General features: G+C 44.7%; 1 protein-coding gene across 1 annotated transcript in view; it reads left to right on the top strand.

The window, feature by feature from the left end:
- Positions 1-588: 588 nt before the first annotated feature.
- TNMD (tenomodulin) overlaps positions 589-22,213 on the top strand; it is a 526,836-nt gene continuing 505,211 nt past the window's right edge. The window contains exons 1-2 of the mRNA XM_069612982.1: positions 589-783; positions 899-1,033. Of these exons, the coding sequence (XP_069469083.1) occupies positions 736-783; positions 899-1,033 (183 nt within the window). The 5' untranslated portion in view covers positions 589-735. The remainder of the gene's footprint in view (positions 784-898; positions 1,034-22,213) is intronic.

Below are 22,213 nucleotides of genomic sequence, written 5' to 3'. Positions count from 1 at the left end.
GTCACAAACGTTGCGCACTTCATATGGCTGTTGCCTTCACTGCAAGCCCTCGCATGTTTACTTCATTCGAATGCAAAGAATACACCGACATCCAGAAAAAGTGAGCGTGTGTGACAGCTGCAGTGGTAAACGACCACGGTGTAGTGCCATCTTTGCCGCATTGTGGGGGCCGCATTATTTGACATGCTTTGCTTAGCAGACAGTTGTTTGGATGGTATTAATTGCGTCACTCGCATTTGAATTTATAGCAAAACATTTTTGAACAAAGTCTACGTTAGATTTGAGCTTTCAAAATATGTATTCTTTATCCTGCAGTTTCCAAAAGTGAAACACCTCAGAGGAAACGCACGCATTTAAAGCACCCACTCTCTTTAACGCCACAGGTCATTTATTTGAAATATTGGATACTGAATTGAAAAATAAGGAATCATCCAAACTAATTAACCTTAGAGAAAAATCTTCTTCTATGCCCCTAAATAATGCCCCTTAAAAGGAGTTTGCTAGAAACATCTGTCTGCGATTTCATAGTCTTGAAAAGAGGTATTTCTGTAGCAACTCCCACAGCATAAAAAAAAAGTTGGGTACGAGAGATCCCTGAGGCTAGGCTGGAGCACTCCCCTTCCCTCTCAGAGTGCCTGCATCCCAGCTCACTCTGAAGTGCGCCTCTGCGACTCGCCGGCTGCTCCTCGCCTCCGTCCCACGTACTGCCTGCAAGTGACAACTGGGCCCGCAATCATGGCGAGCGCTCCACGAGCAGACCACGAGCAGAGCCTCTTTACCGACGTGAGTATCGACGCTCTCCTGCCCCTCTGCAACTCAGGTGGGTGGGCAGTGGGTCGGGGTGGCGGCACGTGCCACTTTGCACTCACTCGAGTTTCTTTCTTGATGCTTCATTTAGGCCGAATCCTCGAAAATAATCAAGAAGAACGTGAGGAGATACACAATTGCATCGCTGTCTGTCTGCCTCGTGCTGGCGCTGTCTCTGCTTCTGTGCTTGGGTGTCAAACACTTTTGGAAACAGACACCAGAAAAAGTAAGTTCCAGTCAACCTTTGAGAAATGCCAGAGTGTCTACTGCTACTGGTATAACAGTGGCATATATGATAATGTGCTTATATAAGGGGTATGACCTGTAAATATTACCTACTATCAAAGTCAATCCATATCTTCTGCGCTTAAAAGATACCGCCTGTACAGTGAAAGCATTAGACTGTATTGTGGTCACAGCTTGTATACACACATGTGCAAGTCCACATGCGACTATATTCCGAAGCATATATAGACTACCCAGCCTGTCCTTTCCTATACTATTTCGTGTTATTCATATAAAGCATACGAATGTTTTCCCTTTTCTTCGACGGTTCGGATTACCACTGCCCACTGAATGACATTTTATTGCACGCGGCATCAAGCGTTTTTCCAGCCTCTCAACTATCTTGCCAGAAGCTCATGGAAAAATAATTGACTGCCACGTAGGGAGTGGGGAGGGGGAGGCAGGACACGGCGATGATTTATTTTGGTCGGTTTTATGTGGTGTTCTTAAGTGTATGCACGGTGAGAATGGCCAGAAATGCATGACTCTCTCGGGCCCAAGCACATCTCTCAACTGGCTGCATGGGACGTCGCCCATGCGGACATAATAGACATTCCACGGTCTCTTTACTAATATCGTCTTTACTAATTAAATGGACTGTTTAGAGTTTGAGAGAAGTATGTACATTTATAGGCATATATTCAGAGGTAAATGGATAGGTGGGAGGACGCGCGGATGGGTGGGTGAATGGATGGATGGATTGATGGGTGTGTGGATGGATGGATGCATGGATGGGTGGGTGGATGGATGGAGGGGTGGATGGATGCGTGCATATGGGTGGATGGATGGATGGATGGATGGATGGGTGTGTGTGTATGGGTGTGTGGATCGATGTGTGGATGGGTGCGTGGATGGGTGGGTGGATGGGTGGGAGGATGGATGGATGGATGTGTAGATGGGTGCATTGAGGAATGGGTGGGTTTGAGTGGATGGATGGATGGGTGGATGGGTGCGTCGATGGATGTATGGATGCGTGGATGGGTGGATGGCTGAATGGATGTGTGGATTGGTGCGTGGATGAGTGGGTGGATGGATGGATGGATGGATGGATGGATGGATGCGTGGATAGGTGGGTGGGTGGGTGGATGGATAGATGGATGCATGGATGGGTGGGTGGCTGGCTGGATGGATGTGTGGATGGGTATGTGGATGAGTGGATAGATGGATGGATGGATGGATGCGTGGGTAGCTGGGTGGGTGGATGGATAGATGGATGGGTGGAAGAATAGATAGAAAGAATACCCTTTCAAGTAATGATGGCTGGTGTGATGTTCCTTTATTCAGCATGGCTGGGACGTTGTATACTATGAGGTTCTTGAGTGTTTCCTCTGAAATTGTGGCCATAGTGTGACATAAGCACACAATTAGCCTGATGATAAAGAACTGAGGCATCAGTGACATGAAAATAACCTGTTAGGAAGCAGATGAGGTACACACTTACTAGAAGAAATTAGCATGTTAACCTCTTCACCTTTCTAGTGTTGTCTGGCAGATTATGAATGATCACGTTGAATTGAGTGTGTGTGTGTTATATTGAATCACATTATATTTAAATAAGGTCGGCATATTGTCAGTCGTAGCGTCATTCAGTATAGTATACTCCTAACTCTCTAGGAAGACAGCAGCGCAATATTGATGGAAAAAACTGTGTTGTGCCAAAAAATGTAAAGAAACCGAATCGTCAAACTCATTTTTTTTTATGTGAGCCACTGAATTTGGCAAGTTCAGAACTGCAGTATTGCGTTGCAGGCTTGCAAGCTCTGCGGCTTTTAATCGTGTGCATAGAGTTATTCGTGGTGTGGGGTGATCTCACCTCTTAAGCTTGGAGCTGCAGTGTGCTGTGAGGTCCACGCTGTAATTTTGTGTGATTAAATAAAATCTAGCATCCATTTCATGCCATAATGTGAAAAGTGACTTTTCAAGCAAATTGACTAACCATAAGGGGGAGTAGCCCAGCACAGCTGCGGAGTTAGCCCGCGGTGTCCGCGACAATGGAACATCTGGATGCCAAGGCACTGTGGGGGAAGAAGCTCTCTGCACAGGGGCGGTGCGGCTCAAGCTGCTACCACACGCACTGGGAATACGCATGATACCTTCCGCGCATCAGCGCTGGGAGGTCAGTTTCCGCCACACGTGTACACTGAGCATTAATGACTACTCCTCGTGCAGGTGTGTTTCATTCTCTCGGGCACGAGGGTTGGTGATAAAGTCCTTCTTTTTATCCCTTGTTCATGTTTTGTTCTGCACCAGTTTTACCTGGTTTATCGAGGCAGTATAAATGGAAAATGGTCCTTCGGCGAGTCTTAATATGTGACAACACAGCTTTCCCAGGCTTGAAAGACTTCAGCCATGGTCTCTCGCCAATGTGTATCCTTTCCTGTGTTGTTCAGGGGCCGAATTCTTTAAACTAGTGGGCCCATCCTAAAAGTCCACCGTGCCATTTGCAGCATGGCATGCACGGATCTATGTTACAGAATGTGTGCGGTATTGCAACTTCTGTGAGGCCGTTTCCTACCGGACATGACCACACGTGACGACCCGATTGGCCACCCCCAGCAGCGTGCAGCAGACGCAGCAGATGCGCCACTCGCCGGACACACTCCGGGTTTCGCACCGAGTGCCAAGAGTACCAAGATTAAAAAGCTACTCTCGCGGCATCGAGGGAGGCTAGAGCATAGTCTACATGTCGAAGGGGTCACTGGGGTCATTCGATAACATGATCTGCGCCTGCTCTGCATTTTCTAATGTGGATGGCACTGGCCCGTGTTATCAAGGGTGCACTAGCGCACGGCTGCAAGCGGAGCAGACATTGTGCACGGGTGTGTGCAGTGTAAAGATCCACCCTCTGCCAGACCCCAGAGATGGAACAGGAGGCCTCTACTCTCCCCTTCCAAACTGTACCGTGGGGATGCGGCGTGCATTGGCTCCACTTCTGGGTGCACACATGCACGGGGCCAGGTGATCTGTGTGGATGCTGTGGCAATGGAAAGCAAGCAGATGGGCAGTAGCAATTCTGTCGGTTGCATGGGACTTGCCTGCGTGCAAATGAGCGACAACACACCCATTTAAACACGAGACTGAAACTTTACGGGCAAGCATCTGGTATTTCTGATGGGGCACTGAGTCTTCTTCAGTAATGGCAGTGGGCACCCCCTGCGCTATGCAGATCAAACATGACAAAATGCCATGTGCGCAGCGGCACACATTTAGTAATGATACCTGAACAGATGTGGTAGGATACTCATTCTGCTTGCACAAGGCGGAAGTTGCCATTTGTGGTATCTGGTGCACCGTTTACTATTACAGAAAGACCTGAGTGAAAGTCCCTCTTTGTATTATGAAGTGCCTATTTGTGTGAGACATGTGCCATGTAACCAGGAAACACACGTTTCGCTAAGACAGGGCCGTATCAGGGAACCTGCCCTGGAGAAGGCACACCCCTGAGCGGCCAATACATTGGCAACCGCTGCACGTCAGATAGTTGTCCGTGGCTGGCAAAGCGCAGTGAGGAACTTGAGGGGCTCCCATGGTTGATCCAAGAGCCCATCGCCAAGGAACGCCAAGGAAAACAACTGCAGGTGAGCCTCTCAATAGGGATCAATGGTCCCCCGCCAAGGTGAGGGATGCAAATGACTTCTCTGACCCCATTGGATGCCATTAGCTTTGCCTTGAAAGGTGGATATCGACCCGCAAAGCATCCAGCAGGAAAGACACTGCTTTGCGGAGATGTGGAGGGCAAAGTTAGTAATGCCACACATTACACTGAAGTTCAGAAGGCAATGGGGGGAGGGGTTCCTTGCTCCCGCCACATAACAGCATGGTTCTCTCCGTATATAATGCAGACCGAGGCTGTCAGTAGCTACACCTTGTAAGTAAAATGTTTACTTTGGATATTCTGCGTCACCTTTTGTCTTTGTTATCACTAACCTGTGAATAATCGTAGCTGCCCATCATCTGAGCCCGCCTACAGAAGCTTGGCGACGGGCCACGGATCCCACCCGGATCCCACCACTGCTCTTAAGACCCAGCTCACCCCGGAATCCTCGGCTGCTCTGCTTGTGAAGCTGTGATTCTCCTTCTCTGTCCAAATACCCAGAGCACATGAGCACTTCCATCCCACTACTGCCCACGGCGTCTGCGATAGGTTATCCGCCACACGTGCCTGGGGCCTCTAATAACTGGGGGGTGGGGGAGGCATTGGATGTCCAGACCGTCAGGCGGTCAGGTGCAGAGGATGACATATTTTAGCTAGTTCCCCTGACTCCCCCTCCCGCACTGCTTGAAAATAGCTGCCACTTCCAGCAAGCACTCTGATACTCTATCACTTTCCATGACCCCATCCACCAAGCCCACAACTACTGTCTATTAGTGCCAGTAGCACACCTACCAAATCCACCCTCATCATTGTCCTTCATAATTCTGCTGGTTGCTACTGTCCTATAATTTGATATTTGGTTGTTACCAACCTTTTGTATTACTGTGTTAATCACTAGTGGCCCTCTAGTAATTTTACTATCAATCAAAAATCCACACAGTGGTTCACTTCACCCAATTATTAATGATAATTTTGTCAGGAAAAACATCCCTATTAAAAATATCTTGGAGGGTTTGTAGCATGCTGGGTGTATTCAACTCTGCAATAAACTCCACCTGAAACCACCCAGACATGTAGTCCACTACGAACTAGTCAAACACTGCGCAAGGATTTCCCCGTCAGGCCGCTTTCAACGAAAGGCAGCCTGTCAGGAACTGTGCATGCGTTCACTGCGCAGTGCGCGGAGAGGAGGCTAACTGCGCTGAAAGGGGGGGTTTGGCGGAGCCGTAGGGGTGTGAGTGGAACTCACCTTTCCCTCCCACGCCACGGCCCTGTCAACCCAGGCCCAGTCATCTCCTCTGCCCCTCCTCCCCCCGCCCCCTCTTGTCACCCTGGTCCTGCACTCCTTATGAGCTGGAAAAAGGAGTGCAGGGTGGCCAGGGGGCCAAAGTAGACGACTGGGCCTGGGGAGGGGGCGGTAGAGGGAACAGGGGCTCCCGGGGTGGAGGGGGAAGCAGAAATTCCAAGGTGGTTCGCTGCAGTCTTGAAATCGGTTCTGGTCAAAAGGGATATGATGTAATTGGCTGGCGGTGAAACCACATAGATTCGTCTGCTATAGAAATGGCAAATACACAGTCAATCCTTGGCCTATCACATCCTAAACTAATTAATATCATATCTTTTCTGGAACTTCAACAGGTGTTTTAACTCAGGAGACAACATCATGTTACTTGAAGCACACGCAACTCATTCTGTAACTACCACCTCTACTTATGCATCCAAAGCTGGCCACCAATAGCACTGCCTCAAGCCAATCTTACTAATGCTCATGTCCAGATGCCTCTTATGACCTAATTTCACTTGGGCCTTGCACGACTTTTAACCTCACATGAGTACCTCCTCGCACTCCAACCCACTCTCAGATAATTCAGCTCTCACTGCCCTCGGTCCGGTGTTATAGAGGACAGAATACCCTCTGCTGACCATTATAATCTTACCAGCTATCACCGTCTCTGTCTCCTCCCTCACTGCTTCAAAATCCCAGTGTTCAACCCAGTTACCTCATACCTTGAGACTTACTCTGACGCCCAACAATGTGGATACCTCAGCAATCACAGAAGGTAAGTGGTACTCACTCACATATCCATCTTCCTCAAATCTACCCACCACGCCAAACTTCCCTCATTTAAACTCCAAACTTTGTAAGCTATTCCTCCCACTCCAATATGTTTACCCACTCTTGTTCACTAAAGACACTCCAGGCACTATCCTGGATGGATACATGAATGGATGCCCGCCATCCATAATTCCAAACTACCGTCAATTGCTCGCTTTTTACACAACACGGGTCTAGGTGAAGGAAAACTCCCGCAATATTTCCTCTGCCTGGAATACATTCTAAACTGTACATCTTCTAGCCATTTCAAAGGTTCCCCATGGCCAACCTCGTGTGGTATCAACGGCTTGTGGTTAGATCGCGTAAACAAGGAAGTGGGGGTAATGCGGGGCAAAAATGCTAGAAGAATCAAGCTCGATAACTTACCATCAACATGAGAGCACAATGAGGGGATAGGCCAGGTCAAGGATAGCATAAAATCAAAAAGGCTTTATTATTCACATATTAAATCACATTACGCATGATACATGGTGCTGAATCCATGGTAAAACAGCATAAAAACAGACAATAAATATGGAATATGTACAGGTAAAGTGCATGTCAGCCAACTGAGCTCCCTGCATTGCAGGATAAGTATGAAGTGCAGTTGTCCCCCACAAAGTGGAAAGAAAGAAACAGTCTTACAGGAAAATCAGAGCAAATAAGACGGGGGAAGAGACAGGAGAAGGGGAGGCACAGAGATTGAAAAAAGAGGAATACCTTGTTAGGGTCCTAATGCTAACCCCAGTCTCAAACTGCATGCACAGTCCAAAAGTCAATTCTCAGTCTTGCCTCAACTATTCCATTAATTAGGAATAAAAGAAAGTGCAAAAATTGCAAAGTCACAACACCTCTCCAGTCTCATATTCTGGAGTGGTAACAATTATATATGCAATTTGACGGACAGGCTTGCAGTGCAAAATTGATGGGAGGTGCAACCTGCAGCGCTTGTCACCATTTCGACCAAAATTGTGGTTAGATCGCAGCATTTATGGCAATCCACAAACACATTTCCTAAAATAATAAACACACAACACCTCTCTTTTAATCACTGATCATCTCATCTTGGTGACAGCTAAAATAAAATTAAGGAAGCAAATGTAATGTGAACCTCAATGCCATAGTATCTTAGGCTTAGGACAGTGCCAACCCCATACACACACTCTAACTTGATACCCTTCTCAATGCAATACAATTTTGGCCCCAGGAATGCACCAATGTTCAAGTGGAAAAATGCTCTTATGTACTCATTAGACCACTAATACATCACTAATTCTCTAAGAAACTCTCTGAAAGGGGCCATCTTCTCAGCAAAGTGTTGCACAGATTTACAATACATATCCAGCAGGCTAAGAAAAGAATGCAACTGCTCACTACTCGTGAGTTCCTTGGCATCCATCGTAGACAGTACCATCTCGTGTTTTGGCTTCACGCCGGTCCAATGAATACAATGCTCCAGGAAACACACTGGTGAACTTTGATCTGGCATTTCCTCCATTCACCATCATTTCCATTGACTCCAATGTGTTCAGAACCTTATGGAGTAATGTATGATGCTCTATTTCTGACACCACATGAATCAAACGTTCATCCTGAAAGCATGACATCTCATTGAGATTCCAAAACCCGAAAAGGGACTCTATGGCCACTGAAACATACTGGCTCAGATGGAATACATTCGATTGTACCACCAGCTGAGTTAGAAAACACAACAGTGGTCTGGTACATTGTGTGTCACACTATCTAATGGTAGGTGGAAGATATGGTTTGTATTTAAAACCAACTGGCTTTCCCTATCATGACCAAAATGTCATAAATGTTAGCAATAAAACCCAAATCATAATGTTTAAATCCTTCCGGTCGATGCCATGCAAATGTGTACGTCAGACCGCATGTTAACCGCTACAGGGTCTAACCGAGCACTGCCCTCAGTTTGACAATCCCATCTGCAGAGACATTTTTCTACTTTTGACACAGTTTCTCCTTTACAGTAATGGTCCCTTGACCGTACCGAATGAGCAACTGGCACAACATTTCATTTCAAAATTGGCATGTGCTTGATTCCTTTCTTCTGACTGATGTCGGAAGTAAGAACCTCAGGAGACCATATTCCCACTCCCCTGGGATAAACTAACACTAGCCTCATTCACACAGTGCACTTGCACATATGGCCCTGGTGTTCAGTTCACAAATGCAAAATGCCCACTCCCTTCAGTTACCCTGTCAGTGAAAACAATCATACCCATAAAAGAACACATGATAACAATCAGAAGCCAACCTTGTGCAGTGGGCCCAATATACAGCTTTCCCCAAACCATGCATCTCACATATGTATTCATCCCTACGTCCTAAAACAGTAGTATGCTATAGAGCCAGTATCAGTAATGTACCCCAATTACCCTTCTCATCTCCAGCACCAAACCCCATTTCATTGCTGGATTCTATGCCGTGCCCATTAGCCAGGCCCACAGCTACACTTATAGTCCTCTCACCACACCTTCCTTCTTTTAGGTTCACATGTGTAACACATCTGAAAGTGAGCCCCCCTCCCGTGCCCCTTGGCAATTGGCAATTATCAGTGTCTGCTGCAATGAGCCACACTTCCTGCCCTGGACCATGACCAGAGGAGATTGTCCTTCTATTGCCAGCACTGGGAACACAGCTCCCACATTACTACTCATCCCTCAGGCCTCTAGCTGGCGCAACCTTCACTTCCACCAGCACCCTCCAGCTGCTCTTGACTACGAGCACGTTGTGGAAGCAGCCTGATGTTGCACTTAACAAGCATGGAGTAAATAAACCCTGCTGTACATCTATGGACCACCAATCTAAGGATCCACCTAACGCAACTACCCCCAAGGGAGACCTACTCCAGGCTCAAGATGAAGGCACCTTGCCGAAACATTTGAGGACCAGCACCTCACTTTGCTCCGCTTGGTCCTCCTAACTTGTTCCAACTACCTGATTTACATCCAGACGTCGACCATGTGTTAGGTCACCCTCTAGCCTGGCTATTTACAACCAATTGTGACACCATTAACTGCTTTCTGTTTGGTTGTATCCTGTATATGAACTGTCACTGGTCACTATAGGTGGTGGTTACACATGAACTTCAAAGCACTACTTTGTTTTAGCTTTGTACAACTATAATATTTTACCAATTTAGCTATGTTAAGGTTTTCTGAATGTTAAGAACAAACTACCCTTAATATACTGGATTTCCCAAAAAAGAAAAAAAAATCATTAAAAAATCCAAATGCATGACTAGGAAATGCATGAACAGCTAAATAAATATAAGCTGTATTTATTTTCTATTTTTGTCTGCGCTCTTAATTAATTGTATAAGTATCACTACATACAGAATGTTTTTGCATGTATGTTACATGACAGAACAACTTTAGGTTTACTGTAATTAAAAAGTAGACCCCAGAAACACAGCTGTCAGGACAAACCCCCCTTGTGTCATTTGCTGCAATGAGGACTTTCTGGCCAACCCAAGTGTCTCTTGAACTTTTGTTCCATATACATTAATTTTCCTCAACTGTGAACTGGCACTTTGAGAATAGTACTTCCCCAAAACTGTCCAACATTTTACCACACCCTTGAGCTCTTTGAGAAAAACATAATGATCTAACATCACATTACCTTTCTGGCCAAAATGTCCATCTGGGTTCTGCAGACACACCCGTGGATTCTGATGGATGTTTTTAAGTCCTCAAACCCTCTATGTCTTAGCAAGCCATCAAAATAGAATGCTTTCTATCATCTGAGTAGGTCTCCCCACAACTAAGAATAGTCAAATGAGTGCAAAGGTGAAGATGACAGTTCTAGTGCAGTGGTTTGTGAAAAGGGGGTGGTTTTCAGTATATTGTGTCTTGAAGCAGTCGTAATGGAGTTAATAAAATAGTGGAATTTGAGATCACTGTCAAAATGGACCCAATATTATGAGCCGTAGGAATGATGAAATGAGAAGGTCAAGGGGAAGCATTAAGGAAATAAAGGTGGGGTAGAGCATGATGTGTTAGTACATAGATCATTTCAATCATAGAGGAGATCAGAGTATGACAGTGGGGGGGTGTGGTCTGGTGCCAATGAGAATGGCCGCTTGAGCGATCCGTCAACACCCGTTTCTTCACTGAATAACTCCCATAATGCGGACACTTCAACAATTTGGCAATTAATTATACCTGTCGCCTGTACTTGAGCTGCAGCAAGTAGGCAGGTAGCGCTATATCTTTTTGCCCATTTCGCCATGTGTTTTGGGTGTTCCGGGACCTCGGTCTTCTCACCGGCTGCTGCTGCCTTCGCTAGCCGACATTGCTGAGGTAACATCCAAGTCTTCATGTAACGCAGCACTGAGTGTTGGATGCAACCAGGCATCACATCAGCCTCCTTTACCACCTAATGGACAAAAAACGTGTTGCTTGTTAGTAGTCTATTTGGTAAACAGGTATCTTATTTTATTCCTCGTTTGTCCTACATGAACACTTTATTCTTGTTCTATGCCATTGTATCATCTGCTGCTGATTGAAAGATCTACATTTTGGATGCCACCCCACCTTACTCACACCTAGCATACATCGTATTAATAGATATTATTTTTTCATGTATCTCTCACTACCATGGCCTAAGCAAGAAATGGCCAAAAAAAAAATCTCCAGCTAATAAAAAGCAGCAAGCGGCAAACCCATCAGCCACGCTTAAAAGGCCATAAAGTGACTCTCCTCCTCCACCCCCAGCTGTAGACGCTAACATGGAGGTATTATTACAAGAAATAGGGTCTCTTAAAGCATTCAGAGAGACCACGAATAAAGAAATACTGCAACTGGATGACAGGTGGTGCGCATTTGAAAACAGGTTGAGTGAGATGGAAAATAGAATCAGCATAGCAGAGGATATTTCACCAAGAGTTCTTCTGGTGGAAAAATCTATTAAATATTTACAAAAACACAATGAAGAATTAGAAAATAGAGGGAGGCGCAATAATCTTTTAATTTCAGGCATACCTGAAGGATGTGAAGGAAATTATGCACTTTTGTTTCTCCATAAAATGCTTCCAGCAATGCTCCATCTCCCGCCTGATATTATTCTTAATATTCAGCAAGCACATCGTATTGGGCCTATGAAAAATACTCAAGCATCCCAGCCAATACCATGTACTTTAATCTTCTTAGTACTAAAATATACTCAACTTCAGCTTATCATATCCAAGGCTAAAGAAAAGAATACCCTTGTCTGGCGAGGCAGTAGGATTTTTATCTCTCAAGATGTGGCAAAGAAAACTGCTCATCGAAGAAAGGAATTTCTGGCCTACCGTCCAGCCCTATAACAACTCAACGCATGATATGGTCTCTATCATCTGTGTTCTCTAAAGGTAACCAAAACGGAAAAACATCTGTTTTTGAAGATCCTGAGGACCTAAAGCATGGGTGTACAACATACGGCCCGCGGGCCAGTTGCGGCCCGCCATGCCCTTTTGACCGGCCCGCGAGGCACAAAGACTTTCCTAATGGAGGGCGGCCCGCGGCCGCCCTCCATTAGGAAAGTCTTTGTTGTCTTCCGGGCCGGTGAAAACACTGGCCCTCATTGGCTCAGCACACACACGCATCACGTCGCTCCTACGAGCCACGTAATGTGTGTGTGCTGCACTAATGGAGGGCCAGCACTACGGCTGGCGTGGTCCATAAGGCTTGATGCCGGAAGGCATTTCAGCCTTGGACCACGCCAGCCGTAGTACGATTCCAGCGACTTCCAGCTTACCTGCTTTCCAGCACGTCTCCGGTAAGTGGTCTGTTTGTGTTTGTGTGTCGGGTTTGTTTTGCTTTATGTTTGTGTGTGTATGTTGCGGGGTGTGTGTGTCGGATGTGTATGAATGTTTGTGTTTGAATGTATTTTGTGTGTATGTTGAGATGCGGGGGTGGGGGGGTGTGTCGGATGTGTATGAATGTTTGTATTTGAATGTATTTTGTGTGTATGTTGAGATGCGGGGGTGGGGGGGTGTGTCGGATGTGTATGAATGTTTGTGTTTGAATGTATTTTGTGTGTATGTTGAGATGGGGGGTGTGTCGGATGTGTATGAATGTTTGTGTTTGAATGTATTTTGTGTGTATGTTGAGATGCGGGGGTGGGGGGGCGTGTCGGATGTGAATGAATGTATTTGAATGTATTTTGTGTGTATGTTGAGATGTGGGGGGGTGTGTGAATGTTTGTATTTGAATGTATTTTGTGTGTATGTTGAGATGTGGGGGGGTGTGTGAATGTTTGTATTTGAATGTATTTTGTGTGTATGTTGAGATGCGGAGGTGGGGGGGTGTGTCGGATGTGTATAAATGTTTGTGTTTGAATGTATTTTGTTTGTATGTTGAGATGCGGGGGTGGGGGGATGTGTCGGATGTGTATGAATGTTTGTATTTGAATGTATTTTGTGTGTATGTTGAGATGCGGGGGTGGGGGGGTGTGTCGGATGTGTATGAATGTTTGTGTTTGAATGTATTTTGTGTGTATGTTGAGATGCGCGGGTGGGGGTGTGTTGGATGTGTATGAATGTATTTGAATGTATTTTGTGTGTATGTTGAGATGTGGGGCGGTGTGTGAATGTTTGTATTTGAATGTATTTTGTGTGTATGTTGAGATGTGGGGGGTGTGAGAATGTTTGTATTTGAATGTATTTTGTGTGTATGTTGAGATGTGGGGTGTGTGTGAATGTTTGTATTTGAATGTATTTTGTGTGTATGTTGAGATGTGGGGGGGGTGTGTGAATGTTTGTATTTGAATGTATTTTGTGTGTATGTTGAGATGCGGGGGTGGGGGGTGTTGGATGTGTATGAATGTTTTGATTTGAATGTTTTTTGTGTGCTGAGTTGGGGTGGGGGTTCGGGTCTGTATGGGTGCTTGTTTGAGAGTTTGCTGATTTGGGGGGGTGGTGGGGTTCGGGTCTGTATGGGTGCATGTTTGTGTGTGTGCTGAGTTGGGGGGGTGGGGTGTTCGGGTCTGTATGGGTGCATGTTTGTGTGCTGGGGTGGGGGGTTCGGGTCTGTATGGGTGTATGTTTGTGTGTGTGCTGAGTTGGGGGGTGGGGGTTCGGGTCTGTATTGGTGCATGTTTGTGTGTGTGCTGAGTTGGGGGGTCTGGTTGGGGGTGAGGGGGCCATGGGGCATAGTGTTTGGTTGGGGGTGAGGAGGCCATGGGGCATAGTGTTTGGTTGGGGGTGAGGGGGCCATGGGGGATAGTGTTTGGTTGGGGGTGAGGGGGCCATGGGGCATAGTGTTTGGTTGGGGGTGAGGGACATGGGGCATAGTGTTTGGTTGGGGGTGAGGGGGCCATGGGGCATAGTGTTTGGTTGGGGGTGAGGAGGCCATGGGGCATAGTGTTTGGTTGGGGGTGAGGGGGCCATGGGGCATAGTGTTTGGTTGTGGGTGAGGGGGCCATGGGGGATAGTGTTTGGTTGGGGGTGAGGGGGCCATGGGGCATAGTGTTTGGTTGGGGGTGAGGGACATGGGGCATAGTGTTTGGTTGGGGGTGAGGGGGCCATGGGGCATAGTGTTTGGTTGGGGGTGAGGGGGCCATGGGGCATAGTGTTTGGTTGGGGGTGAGGGGGCCATGGGGCATAGTGTTTGGTTGGGGGTGAGGGGGCCATGGGGCATAGTGTTTGGTTAGGGGTGAGGGGGCCATGGGGCATAGTGTTTGGTTGGGGGTGAGGAGGCCATGGGGCATAGTGTTTGGTTGGGGTGAGGGGGCCATGGGGCATAGTGTTTGGTTGGGGGTGAGGGGGGCCATGGGGGATAGTGTTTGGTTGGGGGTGAGGGGGCCATGGGGCATAGTGTTTGGTTGGGGGTGAGGGACATGGGGCATAGTGTTTGGTTGGGGGTGAGGGGGCCATTGGGCATAGTGTTTGGTTGGGGGTGAGGGGGCCATGGGGCATAGTGTTTGGTTGGGGGTGAGGGGGCCATGGGGCATAGTGTTTGGTTGGGGGTGAGGGGGCCATGGGGGATAGTGTTTGGTTGGGGGTGAGGGGGCCATGGGGCATAGTGTTTGGTTGGGGGTGAGGGACATGGGGCATAGTGTTTGGTTGGGGGTGAGGGGGCCATGGGGCATAGTGTTTGGTTGGGGGTGAGGGGGCCATGGGGCATAGTGTTTGGTTGGGGGTGAGGGGGCCATGGGGCATAGTGTTTGGTTGGGGGTGAGGAGGCCATGGGGCATAGTGTTTGGTTGGGGGTGAGGGGGCCATGGGGCATAGTGTTTGGTTGGGGGTGAGGGGGCCATGGGGGATAGTGTTTGGTTGGGGGTGAGGGGGCCATGGGGCATAGTGTTTGGTTGGGGGTGAGGGACATGGGGCAGAGTGTTTGGTTGGGGGTGAGGGGGCCATGGGGCATAGTGTTTGGTTGGGGGTGAGGAGGCCATGGGGCATAGTGTTTGTTTGGGGGTGAGGGGGCCATGGGGCATAGTGTTTGGTTGGGGGTGAGGGACATGGGGCATAGTGTTTGGTTGGGGGTGAGGGGGGCATGGGGCATAGTGTTTGGTTGGGGGTGATGGGGCCATGGGGCATAGTGTTTGGTTGGGGGTGAGGGGGCCATGGGACATAGTGTTTGGTTGGGGGTGAGGGGGCCATGGGGCATAGTGTTTGGTTGGGGGTGAGGGACATGGGGCATATTGTTTGGTTGGGGGTGAGGGGACATGGGGCATAGTGTTTGGTTGGGGGTGAGGGGGCCATGGGGCATAGTGTTTGGTTGGGGGTGAGGGGGCCACGGGGCATAGTGTTTGGTTGGGGGTGAGGGACATGGGGCATAGTGTTTGGTTGGGGTGAGGGGGCCATGGGGCATAGTGTATGGGGCATAGTGTATCTAGGGTCAATAAAATATATATATATATATAAGTTAATTAAACAGGCGAGATACAATAACTAAATAGAAATAAATTATAACAATGGAAAATGTGTTGTACAAAATGTAAGTTTGAAATGCAAATAAAAATCGTTACCCCTCAAAAACATTCTTTTTCCATGTGTTTAGTACAAATTGGGGGTTTAAAAAGCCTCCTGCCATGCCCCGCCTACCGCCCCGCCCACATTTACTTTTCGGCCCACTATAGCCCTCATGTAAGGTACTTTCGGCCCTCTGTCAAAATCAGTTGTGCACCCCTGACCTAAAGGCATTAATCAGAAATATGAAAAATTACAATATGGATACTATGTCTCATCTCTGCTCTGCTACCCTTGGCACATGACTCTTTAAAACATTATTTCGCAAACTCTAGCTTAATTGTTGGACCCGCATCATGGTTGTATGTATAATCTTCTCTGTCAATGGGTGGGGACGCTATTCAGTCACCCTTCTCGTTACTGGACCTATCGTAGGTCCTTTTTGGTGTCACCCAGTCCTCTAATATCTCTCAACTTCTCCTTTGTGTAAAAATGAGATCTCTTTAAACTTATATCTCCTTCTCTACCCTGATCCATACATTCTTTCACTCTCTCTATGTTCCTATATATCTATGTCAACTGTTTACTAATCTGTTTATCCCTTTATGTTGTGACGTCATGTTCCCTGCTTACTATGTTTCAGTGCATCATCCACAATTGCTAGTCTTAATGATTTATTGGTAACAGTAAGCTTGTTTTCCTTTTATTTTTTCCTTTTGTCTCCCAGTGATGTACTCATATGCTCCTCATAACTACCCTTAACCTGTAATAATGGTGCTTTGCTGTGTTTCATGGAATGTTAAGGGTATCAACAACCCTATTGAAAGACATAAGTTTATCTCACATCTCAAAAAATTCAACCCCTCTATCCCGTGCATTCAAGAAACTCACCTCTCCTTAGATGAATCCTTGAAACTTAAAGCATTTTGGGCTAAAGAAGTCATACCCAGTCCTGCTAGTGGTAAGAAAATTGTGTTGCTATTCTCATAAACAAAAACGTATCCGGCAAAACATTAGCCTTTGGCAGTGATGATGTTGGAAGATGGGTCTGGGCCAAACTACAAATCAGATCCAACATTATATCTATTATGAACATTTACGTCACAACACAGCCTGATCCAAGCTTTTAGGATTTAATTTCACAAACAATTCTCCAGTCGAACATTACTGACCTCGTTTTTTGTGGCAACTTTAAAAACGTATTAGACCCCTTTCTGGACAGGAGATCTTAAATGTATCTTCAAACGGTCCAAATCCCATGACCCATTTATTCACTGCATACCTGAAGTGGGTCTATTAGATACTTGGAGGCTTTCTCACCCCTCTAGTACTGATTTTACCTTTCATTCTCCCCCTCATGATACTTTCACCCGACTTGATTATATTGTTGCTGTTAAAACCTTATTTTATACAATAACTTAATTCCGGATCGCTAATATTATTATCTTGGATCATGCCCCAGTCATCACCATATTAGATTTTTTGGATACACATAAACAGTCCAGCAAATGGATTTTTAATAACATACTATTATGCGATGAGCAGTTTACTCGGTCCGTTCCTATATTTCTACACCAGTTTTTTCAAGATAACAATGATGAGAATGCTTGTATACCTAATAACTGGGACACTTTCAAAGCTGCTCTAAGAGGTCATTTTAATGCATTTGTGAGCAAAAGGAAGAAAGAATATAAAAAAGACCTTGATGCCTTTTTTTACAGCTTAACTATGCTGAGAAGCAATATTATCTACCCCCCTCTGTATTGGGACACCGTAAGGTAATATCCCATTGCGACCAAATTAACAATAAATAAACTGAACAAGCATCTGGCACCATTTTAAAGTTTAAATCTAAGATTTATCAAACTTCTAACAAAGTGGGTTAAGCTCTAGCTTCCCACCTCAAGGCCCATAAAGAGAAGAAATTTGTCTCCCATATCAAAAATGTTCATGGCGCCACTGTCACCAATCCGAATGACATCTTAAATGTCTTTAAAACATTCTATTCTAAATTATACACATCACAGTCCGATATTACCTCAACAAACCTGGACCCTTTTTTTGAAAATATTTAACAAGATTCATATTCTGGACTAGACCTTAGCAGCATGGATGGTCATATCATGATTCAAGAAATCACCTGTGGGATTTCTGACTTTCAAAAGGGTAAAGCTCCTGGTCCGGATGGCTTGTCCATTGAATTCTTTAATCATTTTTCCAGCTATCTGTTTCCCAAACTAGAAGCGCTGTGTACTTGCTTTCCAGACAGACCTTTTTCATCTGTATCTTTTGCCAAAGCATTTTGATCCTTTTCCCAAAACCACAAAAAGACTTGGATCTTCCCAAAAAAATATCGACCAATCTCATTAATTAATGCGGAATGCAAAATCTTTGCGAAAGTACTGGCTAACAGAATTGAATCATTTCTTCTTACACTAATCAAATCTGACCAAGTTGGATATGTCAAAACAGAAATAATTCCTGTAATGCAAGACTTCTGTTAAATGCTATCCATTGTATTTAAAAAAACAAAGCTGATAAACACGGATATGCGGCCATTGCCCTAGATGCTGAAAAAGCTTTCGATAGAGTTAGCTGGGATTACATTTTCTCAGGCTTTACGGTGGCATGGAGGCGGTGAGGGCTTTGTTTCCCTTGTTAAATTATTATGTTCCAATCCCAAATCCTCCATATTCATGAATGGCCTATCGTCAGCTTTTTTTCCTCTTAAAAGAGGTCCAAGATGAGGATGTCCTCTAGCTCCTATTCTTCATGTTCTATCCCTTGAACCGTTATTAGAAGGCATTAGATTGGATACTCGCATCCCGGGTATACGTTGTGGTAAACTTGAGGTCGAAACTACTGCTAATGCTGATGACATTATTATTGTTATTTTAAACAATCCTAAAGATCATCTCCCCAACTTACTTTCAGTGTTGGATACCTTTTCTTTGGCTTCAGGCTACAAACTTAACAAGGATAAATCCAAAATCCTCTGGTTAAACTCATTCTGTCTTAACCATGAAATAGATTCCTTTGGTTTAAAAATGGTGTGACAGTTCCATTAAATACTTCGGCTTTCTTTTTTCCTCCTCGATTAATGCCACCATAAAACTTAACATGAATGCCCTTTTACATAGATTAAATGAATTAACTTCCCTTTGGTCCCCTTTGTATATGTCTTGGTGGGGTCGGCTTGAAAAATCAAAATGATATTATCACCTACTGTGCTTTATTATGTACAAATGTTCCCCTTCCTTCCATGTTTCTTTTAAATTTGTGAATTCTATTTTAATTAATTTCTTGTAAGGTAAAGTCAAAAGTAAATGAATTGCCAACAGCAAGCCGAGAGCTCCCTTTGGGGAGGGTTAGGTCAAGTTCCCTGACTTTAAGCAATATCACAATTCATTTTTAAGTAAGCAGACCCACATTTGGTTTACTTCCGAGGTTGATACTGATGTTCCCACTTGGTATCATTTTGAGAAAGAATCAGTATTCCCTATTAACATGTGTGATCTGGTTTATATATTTGGCTCCATGTTCTCAAAATGTACAAGCACCATAAAAGCCTCCACACGTGCCATACAATTGTTCCTCTTTCCCACTGTTAATACTCCATCTAAGTGGTTTTCCCCATTTTTATGGCACAATAATGATATCACTTTTAAAGGCAGGCCACTCAGCAAGAAGCTTTGGCTAGATAAAGGTATCAGGTTTATTCATCAAATTTATTGTGCTTCCAATTGGAAATCTTTTCATCATCTGAAAAATGATTTTTCTCTACCATTATCGGACTATAATTTCTATAATAAATTGGTGAATGTTTGCCTAGACAAATTGGAGAAATGTTCAAACTATGAACTTATTCCTGTTCCCACAAGAATACTATTTCTGATCAAGGCTTCTGTTGTTAAAGCATCACAATTTTACAGAATGCTGGTCCTTTATAGATCACATAACATGAGGTGGTCCTCAGAACTTCAATGGGAAATTGATTGGGAGATATCGTTTAATGACATTACGTGGGGTAGGCTATGGTCCAGAGTTAAAAGTATATTTCCATCAGTTAATATCACACAAAACATATTCTTTTTCTTGCACAGGGTGTTTGTAACAGCAATGAAATTTGCTTAATTCCTCACATAGCATTGATTAGTGTTGTTGGTCCTGTGGTAAGGATAAGGGGACATATTCACATATGTTCTTTGAATGTCCGTTTGTCTACAAGTTTTGAAAATAAATCTGGAGTTTCTTAAAAAAGATTTTCAAAACTGATATTCCCTTATCCCTCACAAATGTTTTATTGCCCAGCATAGCTTGTGGGAATAATCTGAATAACTAATTTTCTCTTCTGTGACATATGTTTATAGCCATTGCAATGAAATTAATTACGGCCAGTTGGAAATGTTTTCAAAACTTGAATATCAATGGCTGGTGGAACAATATATCTCATGTGCATGGACTGGAACGTCGTATGGCCATTTGTCTTCATCTAACGACCAAATATGATGATAAATGGGCATGCTTTACTAATTATTTAACATTTCATAATATATCTACTCATGGCTCATGAATTGCACTACTATATCAGCCAGCAATGTATATAATGTACTATGTTATCTTCTAATCAACTTTCAGCGGATGTTTTCAAATTGTTTTTCTTTCTCAAGATGGATGCCTGCACCTGCTCACTATCACATAACAGTTATCATATTTCCCCCTTCTCTTCCGTGTATCTTGTCTGTCCTGTATCTCTTGTCCTTCTACCCTGTCAGTGTCATTTACCTTACCATATATTTAGATCGTATTTTAAGTTTGCAGAAAAAGACTGTATTAACCATTGGTATTCACGGATTTGATGAACATTGATCATTTCTTCAATTCATAGTCTTTATCAATGTCAGCATGATCTGATGTTTTGTATATTATGTTCTTTATTGTTTAATAAAATGTATTCAACTAAAGAATATGACAGTGATTTGCTGTCCAGGGTAGATGGCCAAAGGGCAATCAGAGATATAAGAGCACAAGCTAGGGCTAAGGGTTGGAAAGGATATTACGATCTATCGAAAGCAAAAAGCTGCTAGGAGAATGCAAAGGAGGGGATAAATGCACCAACAGAGGAGGTGTAGAGGATAAAACGCAGTGGGCCATAGATGCAACCTTGAGGAACCTCCACTAGAGCTGGGTTGGCTCTGATCATTTTATGTTCCAGAAAATGTTGAATAATTTGTTCGAAATGCAAGAAGCAATCCAGTCAATTCCAGTATCATGAATGTCAAGGTGGAGGAAGGTAATAAGGATGAGATGTTGTCAAAACTTTCAACTGTCACTTCAATGAGGAGTAGTATTAAGATAGATGTGAGTTTGGAGTGAGAGAAAGTGGTGAGAAACTTAAAGACATGGTCAATGCTGTTTCGATAAGAATTGGAGGGGGTCTCGGAGATCCTATGAATGTATGATGGCACAAACAACACCTAGTAATGACTAAGGCAAACTCTTACAAGAACTAGAGAGACAATGCTAGGTGGAACAGAACGCAAGCAACAACCACATGAGGACAGAACAGTAGCAAACATGCCTAACACTACCAACAACCTTACCCACTCTGAAAAGGCGTAGGTACAGGCGTAGTCCGCAAGTAACTCAATCCAAAAGGACTAGGGTGCAGCAACGACAAACTGGGATAAAAGGGGTGGCCAAATACAAAGATGGAAACACAAAGAATAGCTGATTTAGCATAATGACAGAGAGATGAAACAGCCTTATCATGCTGAAACTTAATTACCGAAAGGAAAACAACCTTCTCTAAATCGCGAAGGAAACATAATCGAAATGTGCAATACTCCTAACAACAAGGCAACTAACAACCCCAAAAAACTAAAAAAATCATCACCACTCCTCACACACCTCGCACACTCTAACCAAACATAACCACACCTCTTAAAACTGTAGCAACCCACACGCGCTTCACTGCACCACAACAATAAACACACCACACAGACCCCCACACAACAGCACACAACAGACTCAGAACTGAATACCACACCAATGTGCTCGTCGAATAGTGTTAACCGAACTGAAGCTGCCAACAGTACTTCACAGCTACCTTACTCTTCTCCAAGCTTTGTCCTACTAACACACCTAACCTAACCTTCTCCCATTTTGTTTCAGATCTGCCAGAGCACCAGGGGACCACATTAACATTAACATCTTTCTCTTCAAGGTAGCTCCTGATTTCGTTAAAGACCATCTGATCTATCATTTTAGAGAAGTGGTGGGCAAGAGAAACAGGATAACGAAAGTTGGCCAAGTTGGTAGGATCAATGGAGGGCTTTTTGAAGATCAGTAGTACTGTGGCAATTCAGAAGTAAGTGAGGAAAATTCTAGTTTCACAAGAAAGCTTAAAGATGACAGAGAGATAGGGTCAGGTAAAGGGTGGCAGGACCTTGATTGTTTGCAGAGCAAAATGTCCACAGCTTTGCTTTTTGTAGAACTGCTGGTTGAGCAGGTA

Source organism: Ambystoma mexicanum, chromosome 5p, assembly GCF_040938575.1.
Source record: "Ambystoma mexicanum isolate Mex_15411 chromosome 5p, UKY_AmexF1_1, whole genome shotgun sequence".
NCBI lineage: Eukaryota > Metazoa > Chordata > Amphibia > Caudata > Ambystomatidae > Ambystoma > Ambystoma mexicanum.
Note: the sequence above shows the minus strand (reverse complement) of the source record. Positions and strands in the feature narration are given on the sequence as shown.